At 43.7% G+C, this 12447-nt stretch overlaps 1 protein-coding gene across 1 annotated transcript; it reads right to left on the minus strand.

Moving 5' to 3' along the window:
* Nucleotides 1–9869: 9869 nt before the first annotated feature.
* On the minus strand, nt 9870–12447 carry LOC130138026 (uncharacterized). Its single transcript, XM_056310930.1, has 2 exons — nt 12001–12447; nt 9870–11915 (listed from the first exon to the last, which is right to left on the minus strand). The coding sequence occupies exon 2, from the start codon at nt 11439–11441 to the stop codon at nt 10104–10106; it is 1338 nt and encodes a 445-aa protein (XP_056166905.1). The 5' UTR covers nt 11442–11915; nt 12001–12447; the 3' UTR covers nt 9870–10103.

The raw sequence follows: 12447 nt of genomic DNA on the forward strand, positions 1-12447 counted from the left end.
AAGGAAAAAGACAGACTATAGGCTACGAAAGCTCGCCAGGTCAATAAGGTGTTCCGGGCTGCGAAAGCTCGCTAGGTCAATAAGGGTGCTCCGGGCTGCAAAAGCTCACCGTACAATTCTGAGGCTGTAAACCTATCAATCAAGAAGATTCTGAAATGGCCACTGCACATCTAACGGAATATGTTATAACAGATGCCCTGGTAGGGGAAAGCATACCAGGCGAGATTGATATCAATCAGACATCATGAAGGATACTATCAAAAGAATAGCATCACTGATAAAGTGTTGATTGCATGAGCAAATCAAACTAGTTTCAATTGTTTAAAAAAAACATTTAGCATCATTCAATATCACATGATTGTCATCGAGTTTGGAAAACGTCGTTAATCATCAAATTCCCTTAGAAGACAAATCTTTGTCAAAAAGGACCTTGGTCCACGAAGAGGGCTTTGTTAAGTATGCCAAACAAGAGCTCCTTAATCGAAAAGGGCTTCTCTCATACTTTCAAGAAGGTTGTTTAATCCCATCCATTAACGTGGGAAATAGTTTGATTTCTGATGTACCTCGCATTACCAATGTCGAAGGCTTCGAGAATCATTTGCATAAGTACACATTGACCAATCAGAGAGGTCTTTTAAGGACTGTAATGCAGGTTTGGTCCTGGTTTTGACAACGGATTAGCACTATCGACCAAGAAATGAAATAATCATGGAACGGCATCTTCGCCAGGCTTACAAGTTAAGAAACCTTAAGATGAGATAAGACAACCTTGCCCTCACTTCTTCAAGCGGTAGCTTCTTTGGAAATCCAAACTTCTGCTCAAACCATCTCAATCGGAAGAGACTTTGGAAAGGATTGTAAGATTGGTTTGGTGAAAGGCTCAAAAGGCTCGAGTTTTTCAGAAAAGATTTAAGAGCTGATGACTATCGTGGCATCATTACCATATCATCTCGTCTTAACTCGTCTCGAGAGTCCATCGGCAAATCATTTCGACATAAGAACTTTGCTCTTTTTCTAATGGCTTTCGCCTTTGCAATGGTTTTTCTTTCATGCAAGCATTTTTCTTTTGACATCCCTTTTTTTTCTTTTTTTTTTCACGAAAGAATTCCTCTCTAGATTTTTTTTTAATGGGCATTGGCCTTGCTTTTACCAGACAAACTGTTTTTTCATGCCCTCTAGTTTTCACTTGACTTTTTCTCTTTTGACTATTTTAAGCTCCTAGGACTTTCGAGATTTTTCCACACGTTATCACACAAGCACTAGTTGCTTTGGTAAATCATGTGCCTTGCCCCAGTGTAGGGAGATAATCACCACTCGGGCTTTAGAAATGAATATTTAGGCTCAACTTGGCTAAGCAAAAGGTATGAGCGTTTGGGTAGAGAAATGAATGCTCTTCTTCATTTTGGGATGCTTCGAGCTTCCACAAGGATTGACCTGAAGTTACCACAAAAAGATTGATGCAAGTGAGAGCAAAGAAACCTTTCTCATCTTTTCCTCCAAAGAATGTCAACCAAAACCTCCAAGCTTGCCCCATTGTGGCGTGGTTCTTGACAGGGGTATTTTATAGAAATTCTTCACATGAGAAGGCTCAAAGGGGCTTAACTATGATTACCTGTAATGTGTAGGATGGATGAAAGAAATGCCTCTTTTCATTTTGATCCATGTACTATTTGCGAATGAATCTCTCATCCTAAAACACAATTTTTTTTTGTACTCAACTCACAAAGTGTTTATAGGACGTGTTTGGGAATGGTTCGCTTTTCTTCATTCTAAGTGCTTCTCGCTTGGCATGATTAACATATTTCCTCTTGTTTCGTCAAGATCACCTGAGTTGATTGATCTCCATTGGGAATTTTGATTCGAAATGAATGTTCCACCAAGCATCAAAGCAACTTTGGACAAGGATGATATTCAAAATTTTTGTGAAAAATTTATTTTCACAATTTCTACTTTTATGCTTGTTTTTATCAAACTCGCCAAAAACTTTTTTTCTTTTATTGTTTTGTTTTGTTGTTTTTTTTGTTCAAAGCAAATTTTCCGTTCGACCTTCTTTTGGCATTAAGAAAAAGGATACTTACCTACGGCCTAGTGACTTGGTAACCCCCTCCTTCGCATTTAGCTTGTTGGATGCTTGCCAAGACGGTTCAATTGTTTGTGGATCAATTTTCGGATTGTTTAGGACCTGCAAAGTAAACATGTGTGCATGTATGCATAATATGCATGATGTGAATAACCTATAGTGATTCGGATTGCATCGAAAATGGCTCTCGGGCCTCGGATTTCATTCAAGGAAAATACTTTTTTACCGAATCGGCGTTTACAGGCTTTGGCAACTCTTGGCCATCCATTTCTACAAGAATTAAAGCACCCCTAGGTAGAACCTTTCTAACGACATACGGACCGTCATAATTTGGGGCGAACTTCCCACCTAATTCGGGTGTGATGGACAGCACTTTCCTTAGTACGAGATCTCCGGCTTTAAAATGTCGAGGCCGGACTTTGCGATTGAAGGACTTAGCAACTCGCTTTTGGTAGCATTGACCATGGCATAAAGCCTTTAGCCTCTTCTTATCGATCATGTTCAACTGATCCCATCTCTGTTGAGTCCACTCCTCCTCAGAGAGCTCAACTTGTGAGAGAATCCTTAATGAAGGGATTTCGACTTCCACGGGTAAGACCGCTTCCATACCATAAACGAGCGAGAAAGGAGTTGCCCCCGTTGAAGTGCGGATCGAAGTTCGGTATGTCATCAACGCGTAAGGCAACCGTTCATGCCAGTCTCGATAGTTGTCAGCAGTTTTTAACAAGATCTTCTTTATGTTCTTATTGGCTGCCTCCACAGCTCCATTCATTTGTGGACGGTAAGGTGAGGAGTTCAAGTGACGAATATGAAACTCGTCGAGTAAGCCATCTACAACTTTGTTGTTCAGATTTGAGCCATTGTAAGTGATGATCACCTCCGGGACTCCATAGCGAGCGATCATGTCACGGCGAATAAACTTGGCCACATTCTTGGCGGTGACATTGGCATATGAGTTCGCCTCAATCCACTTGGCGAAATAATCGATGGCTACCAAGATGAAACGATGTCCATTGGAAGCCTTAGGATTAATTGGCCCGATCATATCGATCCCCCACATTGAGAACGGCCATGGCTCGGACATTTGACGCAATTCATTTGGTGGTGTGTTGATTTTATCTGCATAGATTTGGCACCGACGGCAATAATGAATATGCCAAATACAGTCAGCCTCCATAGCCATCCAAAAGTAACCCGGTCTCATGATTTTTCTGGCCAAAAGATGACCGTTCATGTGCGGACCACATTCTCCTTCATGAATTTCCCTCATCAACTGATTAGCTTCTTTGGCATCGACGCATTTCAACAAAATTGAGTCAAAGGACCTTTTGTAAAGAGCGTTGCCACTGATGAAGAATTTCGACGCTAGCTTCCTTATGTATTTTCTGATCTGTTAGTTCACTTCCAGGAGGATATTCACCCCTTTGAAGATAGTTCATGATGTCGTGATACCACGGCTTCTCATCAGGTTCATCTGCGATCGCCAAACAGTAAGCCGGACATGTTAGTATTTCGATTTTCAGTGGCTCAATGTCTAATCCTTCCATGACTTGCAGCATTGATGATAACGTGGCTAGGGCGTTGGCAAACCGATTCTGCGATCGGGGTAAATACTTAAAGGAAATCTCCTCAAATTCCTTTATTAACTTCTCAAGGAATTCGTGGTAAGGAATCAATTTGGAGTCACGGGTTCGCCATTGGCCCTCTGTCTGAAGAATGATGAGGGCGGAATCGCCGTAAACCTGCAGCTTCCTAACTTTCATGTCAACGACCAATTGCAATCCCAGTATGCAAGCCTCGTATTCTGAGATATTATTGGTACAAGGGAATACCAACTTGGCAGCCACAGGGTGATGTTGACCCGTCGGGGAGATAAGAACTGGCCCAGTCCTAGAACTAGCCAGGTTAACGGCACTGTCGAAGTACAATCGTCCACTATCTCTGAAATGCGCTCCTCTATAGGATCTGACTGATCATGGTCTTTCGACCTTTTGACGTTTTCTGCCAACATGTCAGCTATAGTTCTTCCCTTGACGGATTTCTGCGTCATGCTGTGGACATCGAATTCGGACACCAGAACTTGCCACTTTGCTAACTTTCCGACCAATGCAGGTTTTTCCAGCAAATATTTGATGGGATCATTTACAGTTACGAGCGGGATCCAATGATGGAATGTGTATTAACGTAAGCGGTGTAATACCCACACCAAAGCCACACACGTTTTTTCAACTCCGGGGTAATTTATTTCGGATGAAGTAAACTTCTTACTGAGATGGTATATCGCACATTCTTTGTCATCGCTTGGTCTCTTTTGGGCTAGCAAGGCTCCCAACGATTCATCATAAATTGTCAAATAGAGTATCAATGGCACTCTGGGGACAGGTGGCACCAGGACCATCGGATGAGAAAGATATTGCTTTATTTTCTCAAATGCCTTTTGACAATCGGTATCCCATTTAACTTTGGCGTTCTTCTTCGGGAGCTTGAAAAATGGTTTAGCAGTCTCAGACAATTGAGAAATAATTCTCGCCATATAGTTCAGTCTCTCCAGCAAACTCCGAACCTCTTTGACAGTAGAAGGAGGCTTCAAATCACAAATGTCCTTAACCTTCGATGGGTCAAATTCAATGCTTCGACTACTGACCATGAACCCCAATAATTTCCCAGACTTTGCCCCAAACACACATTTGGCGGGGTTAAGTCTTAGCTTGAACCTTCGAAGTCGGTCAAACAACTTCCGTAACACCTCGATGTGATCCTCTCCATGTTTGGATTTGGCAATCATATCGTCTACGTAGACCTCCACCTCCTTATGCATCATATCGTGAAATAGGGTGACCATTGCTCTTTGGTACGTTGCCCTGGCGTTCTTCAAGCCGAAAGGCATTACCTTGTAACAAAATGTCCCCCAAAGGGTAATGAAGGAGGTCTTACTTTTATCTTCTTCTTTTATCCGAATTTGATTGTAACCAGAAAATCCATCCATAAAGGAAAATAGCTCAAATCCCGCGGTACTGTCGACCAACACATCGATGTGAGGCAGCGGGAAGTCATCTTTCGGACTTGCTCGATTCAGATCGCAGTAGTCAATACAAACCCTGACTCGACCATCCTTCTTCATAACAGGGACTACATTGGCGATCCAGTCAGAATAGCACGACACTTCTATGAAGCCCACTTTTAACAACTTCATGACTTCTTCTTCGATCTTCTTGGATAATTCGGGCTTTGTTCTTCTGAGCCTTTGTTTCTTTGGCGGGATACTCGGATCAGTTGGTAGAGCATGTTCTACAATTTCTCTATCTAACCCCGGCATATCCGCATATGACCATGCAAACACATCTTGGTATTCTTTTAAAAGGTCAACCATCCTTTTAATCTTGATTTCAGAAAGGCCAGCTCCAATCTTGATTTCTCTAACATTCTCCGAATCGCCCAGATTTATGGTGATTGTAGGCTCCGCGGTCAACGGCTTAGACTCTTCGTGCCAAACCCAATCTTGTTCGATGCTTTTCCGATCACGGTCATCCTTGTCATTATCGGTCCCAAAGGAATTTTCGTCAAGCAAATCCAACTCACATGTACACCTATCATGATAATGTGAAATGTTATGCCTGAGATGCCACAAAGAAGGTTAGTGATTAAATTGGCAAATGTTATTACAACTAATGATATGCATGCGTTTTGAAATCATTTTGAAAGAGTTTTTGAAAATGAGGGATCCGTCCTCATATCCTTGGACGTCCTTATTCGCAAATGATTTTGGAAACCAGGAAGCGTGCGGAAGTCCAGGCCTCAAAGCATCATCATCAGTCTGGTTTGGGTACTTCCACACGTCCTTAATAAAACATGATCATGATTTCATTAATAAAATGAGGCCATTTACATGACTCAAGGTCTTGGACCGACGGCTCGCAGTCCAAGACTTTGATTACAAAGAGAAACAACCCTAGACCTAAACAGACCTCCCATGGAAGGGATGAACACAGACTTAAACAAGACAAAACAGGAAAGAAAAGCAGCATCCCTACTCAAAAGGGTTGGCAGTAGCAACAGAAAGCTCGGCCTCTTCATTTTCTATGACAGCACAAGCAAACTCCCCCTCGAATAAATCAACGAGACCAAGAACGGCCTCCTCTTCCTGTAGCAGCTTGGGTGGACCCGGGAAGATTTCTTTCAACTCCGGAAGAAGTAAGCCCTTCCGACCTTCTCCTAACCCAAATAAACTCCCCCGACCTCCGCAACTTCCGTGATTAGCCAGGCCTCCGTAGTCACCACAGTTTTATTTCTTTCTTGGCCATCATAATTAGCATGGCCTCTACGACCACCACGGCCCCCATGCTGACCTCGACCTCCGACACTGCCTCGTCCTTCATGGTTATCTCAGCCACCAGAATTGCCTCCATGATAACCTAGGCCTATCCTTTTGCGCCACTTGGAGACCTGAAGGGGTTCTTTGATACCTTGACCATGCAGTCCCAGGCCGGTTCCGGGGACATGCCCATTTTCGAGCAACACCTTGCTCGACATGATTGAAGGCTTAGCCATTTCTAGGTCTCGCATGATGGTTCCAACGGGCACATGGATCATCGAGACTAACTCCAAAGTTTGATAACTTGATTCAGCCTTGTTCTCGGGTTCCACGTATGGGATCGCAGTGTCGTGAAAGACCTTAAAGTCAGTTTCTCCATGAACAGTTACCAGCTTCCCATCAACAATGAATTTGACCTTTTGGTGCAGGCTCGAGGGTACGGCTCCGGCGGCATGTATCCAAGGTCGTTCCAGTAGAAAATTGAAGGCACTAGGAATATCGAGGACTTGGAAGCTGACCAGAAAAAGGACTGGACCAATTAGCAGTTCGAGCTCAACCTCACCAATTACTTCCTTCTTTATACTGTCAAAAGCACGAACGGTAGATTTAGATACCAGCATTTTCTCTTCATTTACCCCCAGACGACGAAGGGTGGCAAGTGGGCAAATGTTTAATGCCAATCCATTGTCAATCAGCACTCTCGCCACCATTTTATTTCGACACTTAACCGAGATGAGCAGTGCCTTAATATGATTGCGACCTTCTAGAGGAAAATCTTTATCGGCAAAAGAAATCTGATCTTTCAACAAGATAGACCCGACAAACTCCTCCAATTGGGTGTCATTAATAGTTTCGAGAACGTGCACTTTATTTAGAACCTTGAGTAGTGCATTTTTATGTTTCTCGGAGGATTTGAAAAGATCCAGGAGTGATATCTGGGCCGGCATCTTCCTCAGCTGATTGACAACATCAAATTCGATAGTCTTAATAATTGCTAAAAATTGTTCGGCCTCTTCATTTGAAATAGCCATTTTCTCAACCACCTTGGTGGGATCATAACATCGACCCGAGCGAGTGACTGCATCGATTTCACTTACCTTGTAACTCCAAGGGACCGCCTTAGCATCGTAACTAGGGGCCATTTCCACTATTATGTCTTCTTCGTCCTCGGGCGAGAGTTCAATCGTCATCGGTTCCATGACATGATCATCGACCTCTAGGGTAGTGAACTCTTTTGCCATAAGGTTGATGACCACATGCTCGACATCTCGTTCATCGGGATCTGATAGATCTTCTTCGACTGATAGATCGATGACCACGGGGGTAATCATGTTGACCATCTCCTCCTCAGGCTCGGGTGGGTCGTCCATATCTCCCCACCCATCAGGAACAACATCCTTGGGATCGATGAAAAAACTGGGTGGCGGTGAATACTTCACAAGGTAGTCGAATTTGCTGCTAGGTTGACCCAGTGTGTCAACCACTTCCCCATTCTCGTGAGCGAGCTTTATGAACTCACGATTCCAATCCACATTGCTAGCTTGAGGCCCAAGATCATCATACAAATTCTCTCCTTCACTGTCGATCACAATTAGACTCTCCGACACACCCTCATTAGTTGGCTCGTTAATTTCTGTAGGTTCAACAGGTGTCTCCTCCGTCTCCTTCTCACAAAATGAGTCAATAACAGCCGTCATGGCGGTCATATTATCTTCCTTCATACTATAGATTACTCTCATGTCCACCATCCGAGTGATACATTTTAATTTTTCTTCCATCGGAATATCCTCCCCATCTTCAAAGTGTCCAACTGACATTAGTAATTTATAGAGTCTATGAACATCCACATTAAAGGTTTGCTTACTCTCATCACCCTTCTCAATAACCACGTTGACATTCTCAACATGATTAGGCAACGGGTTTTGTTGAACATTAGGGTTTGGATCCTTAAAGGATAAAATGCCTTTGTCGAGCAGATTCTGAACCTTGATCTTAAAAGTGAAGCAGTTGTCCACATCATGACCCTTTTCGCCTCTATGGAACTCACATGACTTTGACAAATCGAACCCGGGGAATCTTGGAGGGTTATCCCGAGGCACTTCTTTAGCTATCATTCCCCTTCTCAACAGCATGGGCAACAACTTGGATAGTGGCCTAGGCAGGAGAGTGAACTGCCTCGGTGCTCTCCTTTTAAAATCATAATTCTGATATGCCCTTTCTCGAAACACAGAGAGGTCTTGAGAGGATGAGGCAAGGGGCTTCGTCGCAACTGGCGCTTGTACATATCGATCTCCACATCCTTTTCTTTTCTGTTCGGGACCTTCCAACTAGTTCCTTCGTTCAATCTACCATCATGCATGGCCCCCTCTATCCTCTCTCCGACATCTACCAGCTGAGAGAAGGTCAAACAGCCGGAACCCACCAACTTTAAATAGAAATCATTAGGCAAGGCTTTGAGAAAAAGATCCAGTAGCTCATTTTCACTGAGCGGGGGTCGAACTTGAGCTGCGAGAGTACGCCATCTTTGAGCGAAGGCTCTGAAGGACTCACTTCTTCTCTTTTCAGTTCGAGTCAACACTTCGCACGTGGGGGCTATCTCGGTATTGTACTTGTATTGCAGGACGAACGCCTAAGCTAACTCCTCCCACTTCTCGAACTTCTCGGGCTTCGACAACATGTACCATTGCAATGCAGGCCTGTTAGACTCTCTTGGAAGGTCTGAACCATTAATGGGACATTCTGGGCATACCTCGCCATCCTGTTCAAATAGTACTTCAAGTGGATCTTTGGGTCTCCAGTCCCATCATACTTAGTGAAATCAAGAATCTTGAACTTCTCAGGAAAGCTCATCTGTGCATATCGAGATAAATCCTCGATCATATGCTCTTTGTATCCTTGTAGCGCACGGAGTTTCTCTTCTATCTTCGCGAACCTTTTGTTGTGTTCTTCCTCCAAACGGGCGGTGACGGCTTCCGAAATGGGGTCTAGTTCGACCACTACGGGTGTAGAACCCAATGCCTCCTCAGTAACATTCCTTCTTGCGGGTCCTTCTACGGGCTTGGGAACAGCTTGAGGTGCGACTTGACCAGCATTTGGCACTGCTAACGCGGTCCTCATATCATTCGCGAATTGAGTGAGTTGAGCCGCAAGATCATTGATCTTGTCGTCGAGAGCAGCGAAACGGGCGTTTTGCTCTTCAATATTCATTTGCGTGGCCCTTGATCGTGTCCGAATTGGCGATTGCCTCGAAGCCGTAGTTTCGGCACCTGTTTTTTAATAAAATAAAACAAAAAGAATGAAATTAGTACGCGGTGAAGTGACAGCACGAAAGTTGCGTACCTTTTAATTTTATATTTTCTTACGATGAAACTGAGATAAGAAACTTTTTGCACAAGCTGCATCTCATGTAAACGGTTTCTTATAAAAATTTCACTGTAAGAAATTATACAATTAAAGGGAGTAACATATAGTGATTGATTAAAATGCCCATGTCATGTTCCATTCAACCTACAAAAGAGGGAATTTCACTAATTACATTAAAATTTGTGAAAGGAGATCCCTATACATCCGCTAAATAGTAAAAAGCATACCTAGACATTTGCCCTAAAAGTTCATGAAAAGAAAAAGCAATATACATCAATTCCAAGATAATTAAAAGAACACCCTAGAAGAAAATAATAGAACATGACTAGTCTTGGATATAAGGCCTCTTCACAGCATGTTGCGGACGCGCTTGTAAGCTTTCTGCCAATGTTCTGCCTCAGCCAGGGCTTCGTCCCTTTCTCTTATGATCCGCCCCATTTGAGTCTCCTTGGGGGTTGCAATCACGGGAAATTTTGGGATGGTGACGGCGAGCTCGGGCTCGACACGTCGCGCTATGTATTCCTTCGATGCATGGTGTTCCTTCATGGATCCTTCCAAGTCGGTGGCTCGCTCCACATCCTTCGGTTGGTAGCAGTAAAGTAAATCGATGATTCGTTTCATCTCGTTCTTCAATTCCTCGAGTTGGTCTCCCTTGATAACCCCATTGCGAAAATCGAAACGAAATAAACCCGACTTTAGAGGAGGAGGAATTTCTTGAAGCACATAGAATTGACGGGCGGCTCTTAAAGGATAATAAGAAGTCGATCCCGTCAAACCTAAGAGTGGAATTGGGTCACTATGGCCGCTTGTAAGACATACTTTAGGAAAATGAACCCAAAGGGCTTGCCAAAGAACTTGTTTAGGTGTAAGATTCTCGAGGAAGTCTACCCAATTATGAAAGGTCCAAGGACGAAGGAATTTTTCTATCTCTTTGAATTGGGTAAGGGGATTTATGTCCTTACTAACATGAGGAATGGCTAAGTTTCCACCGAATTGTTTCAAGTGAGACACAAACCAGACTTGGAGAATACCTAAGGGGGCTCTTAGGGCTACACGCTTGTCCTTCTTGAAACGATTGAGAGAGATAAACATTTCGGCGAGGATCATGTTGGTAAACCCTTTGAGGACGAGGATCCCATCGATAACATGGATGACAGTGGGGTCCATTGTTTTTTGAGTGAAGGGAAAGATGACAAACCCGAAGAAGGCTAATAGAAAAACTTTAGTGGATTCTGCTCTAGGACTCGAAAGGAAGCTATGGAATCGTTGTTCAAGGAAAGCTAGTGGGAGACCCTTGGAGTTTCTATTGAGGAGTGTCCTAATTTCGGGCGGCGGGACCCCTAGAATTTGACTCAAACGAGGGACTGGATCCACGCCTAAAGAAGGATCGACGACACTAAGGGAAGGGACATCGCCTATGATGATTTGAATTTCCTCCAAAGTCGGGGTTAATTCGTGACGATCAAACACAAAGGTTGAGGTTTCGGGGTTCCAAAAGTGGGCCAAGGCTTTAATCAATGTCACTTGGGGTTCTATATGTAAAAGAGAAAGGAGGTGGCCGATCTTCTTTTCCACGTAGTTCTTCTTGCTTGGGTCGAGAGTATCCCACATGTCCAACAACACTCGCTTCGGGATCGGGAGGATTCGAAGTTCATCGAGGCCCATGATATCTAAGTCTAGGGGCATTTAAATCAATCACTATTTATTACAAAGTAAATTTAAATTCGCATGGAAAAAGGGGTTGCGATTATTGAATGCGAAGGAGAGACAAACCTTTACCCAAAAATGGTGGATATGTCAAACACAAAAACAAGTCGTATGCCGACTCGTGAAGCTCACTAAAGGTGGGAGTTCTAAAGGCTAAAGGTCCCCATCCCAAATAGATCAAAAGAGTTTTCCCCATTCCGTACTTACGTTGGACAGTCCTCTTTATCACTATTTGAAAATGGGCGGAACCAAAAGGGGATAGCCATGGGTCCTTCCCTGCACGGTTTCCACACTTTTGGCACCTCCTATGGATTTCCTAAGGCGATCGGGGTTTTAGATCGCGGGTTGTGTGTGCAAGGTGTAGTGCTAAAGCAGGTAAAAGCATGCACGACAGTTAATATCAAAACAACACTTCAATTTTCATTCACATACACGTACACCCTTTACACCAACCTGCAAAACAAACATGTCAACAATCACTCCACCCCTTATAACTCCCAACCTACAAAACCATTTAACACAATGTTAGTGGACTTACCTTAGCCTTCACAGTGCGCTGCCATAAGACCACGTTAGTTAACAAACAATCAAGTTATATTAGGCCTAAGTCCTCAAGTCCCCAGCGGAGTCGCCAAGCTGTCGCGACCTACCCGTCCCGATCGGGTTTAGGCCAAGAGGTATTTGTCGATGGATATGAACAACGATTGATTCGTTTGAATGGTGAACCAAATGGTTCATTAATCCAATGACCGAGGTACTCCCAAGCCTCATACCCCGCGCGACGAGAATTTTTTAATTTACACATTTGATTGGAGTCGCCACTAGCTATGATCAAGGGTCGGCTAGAAACCCTGATCGAGACGCGGGAGTGTCGTCTCGATACGCGCGAAAACCAGAGATTCTAAAGTTCGGGGAATTGATTACACTAGCGATCTAACTAGTGCCCTTTCGGTACCTAAACTTGAATACTCGCAAACTAACGTAC

The sequence above is a fragment of the Syzygium oleosum genome, unplaced genomic scaffold (assembly GCF_021117445.2).
Source record: "Syzygium oleosum isolate NSW1041296 unplaced genomic scaffold, Sole_v2.1 Sole_v2.04, whole genome shotgun sequence".
Lineage (NCBI taxonomy): Eukaryota > Viridiplantae > Streptophyta > Magnoliopsida > Myrtales > Myrtaceae > Syzygium > Syzygium oleosum.

Coding starts and splice junctions, on each gene's coding strand:
- LOC130138026 (XM_056310930.1), bottom strand. CDS start 11,441: ATGCCCCTAGACTTAGATATCATGGGCCTCGATGAACTTCGAATCCTC.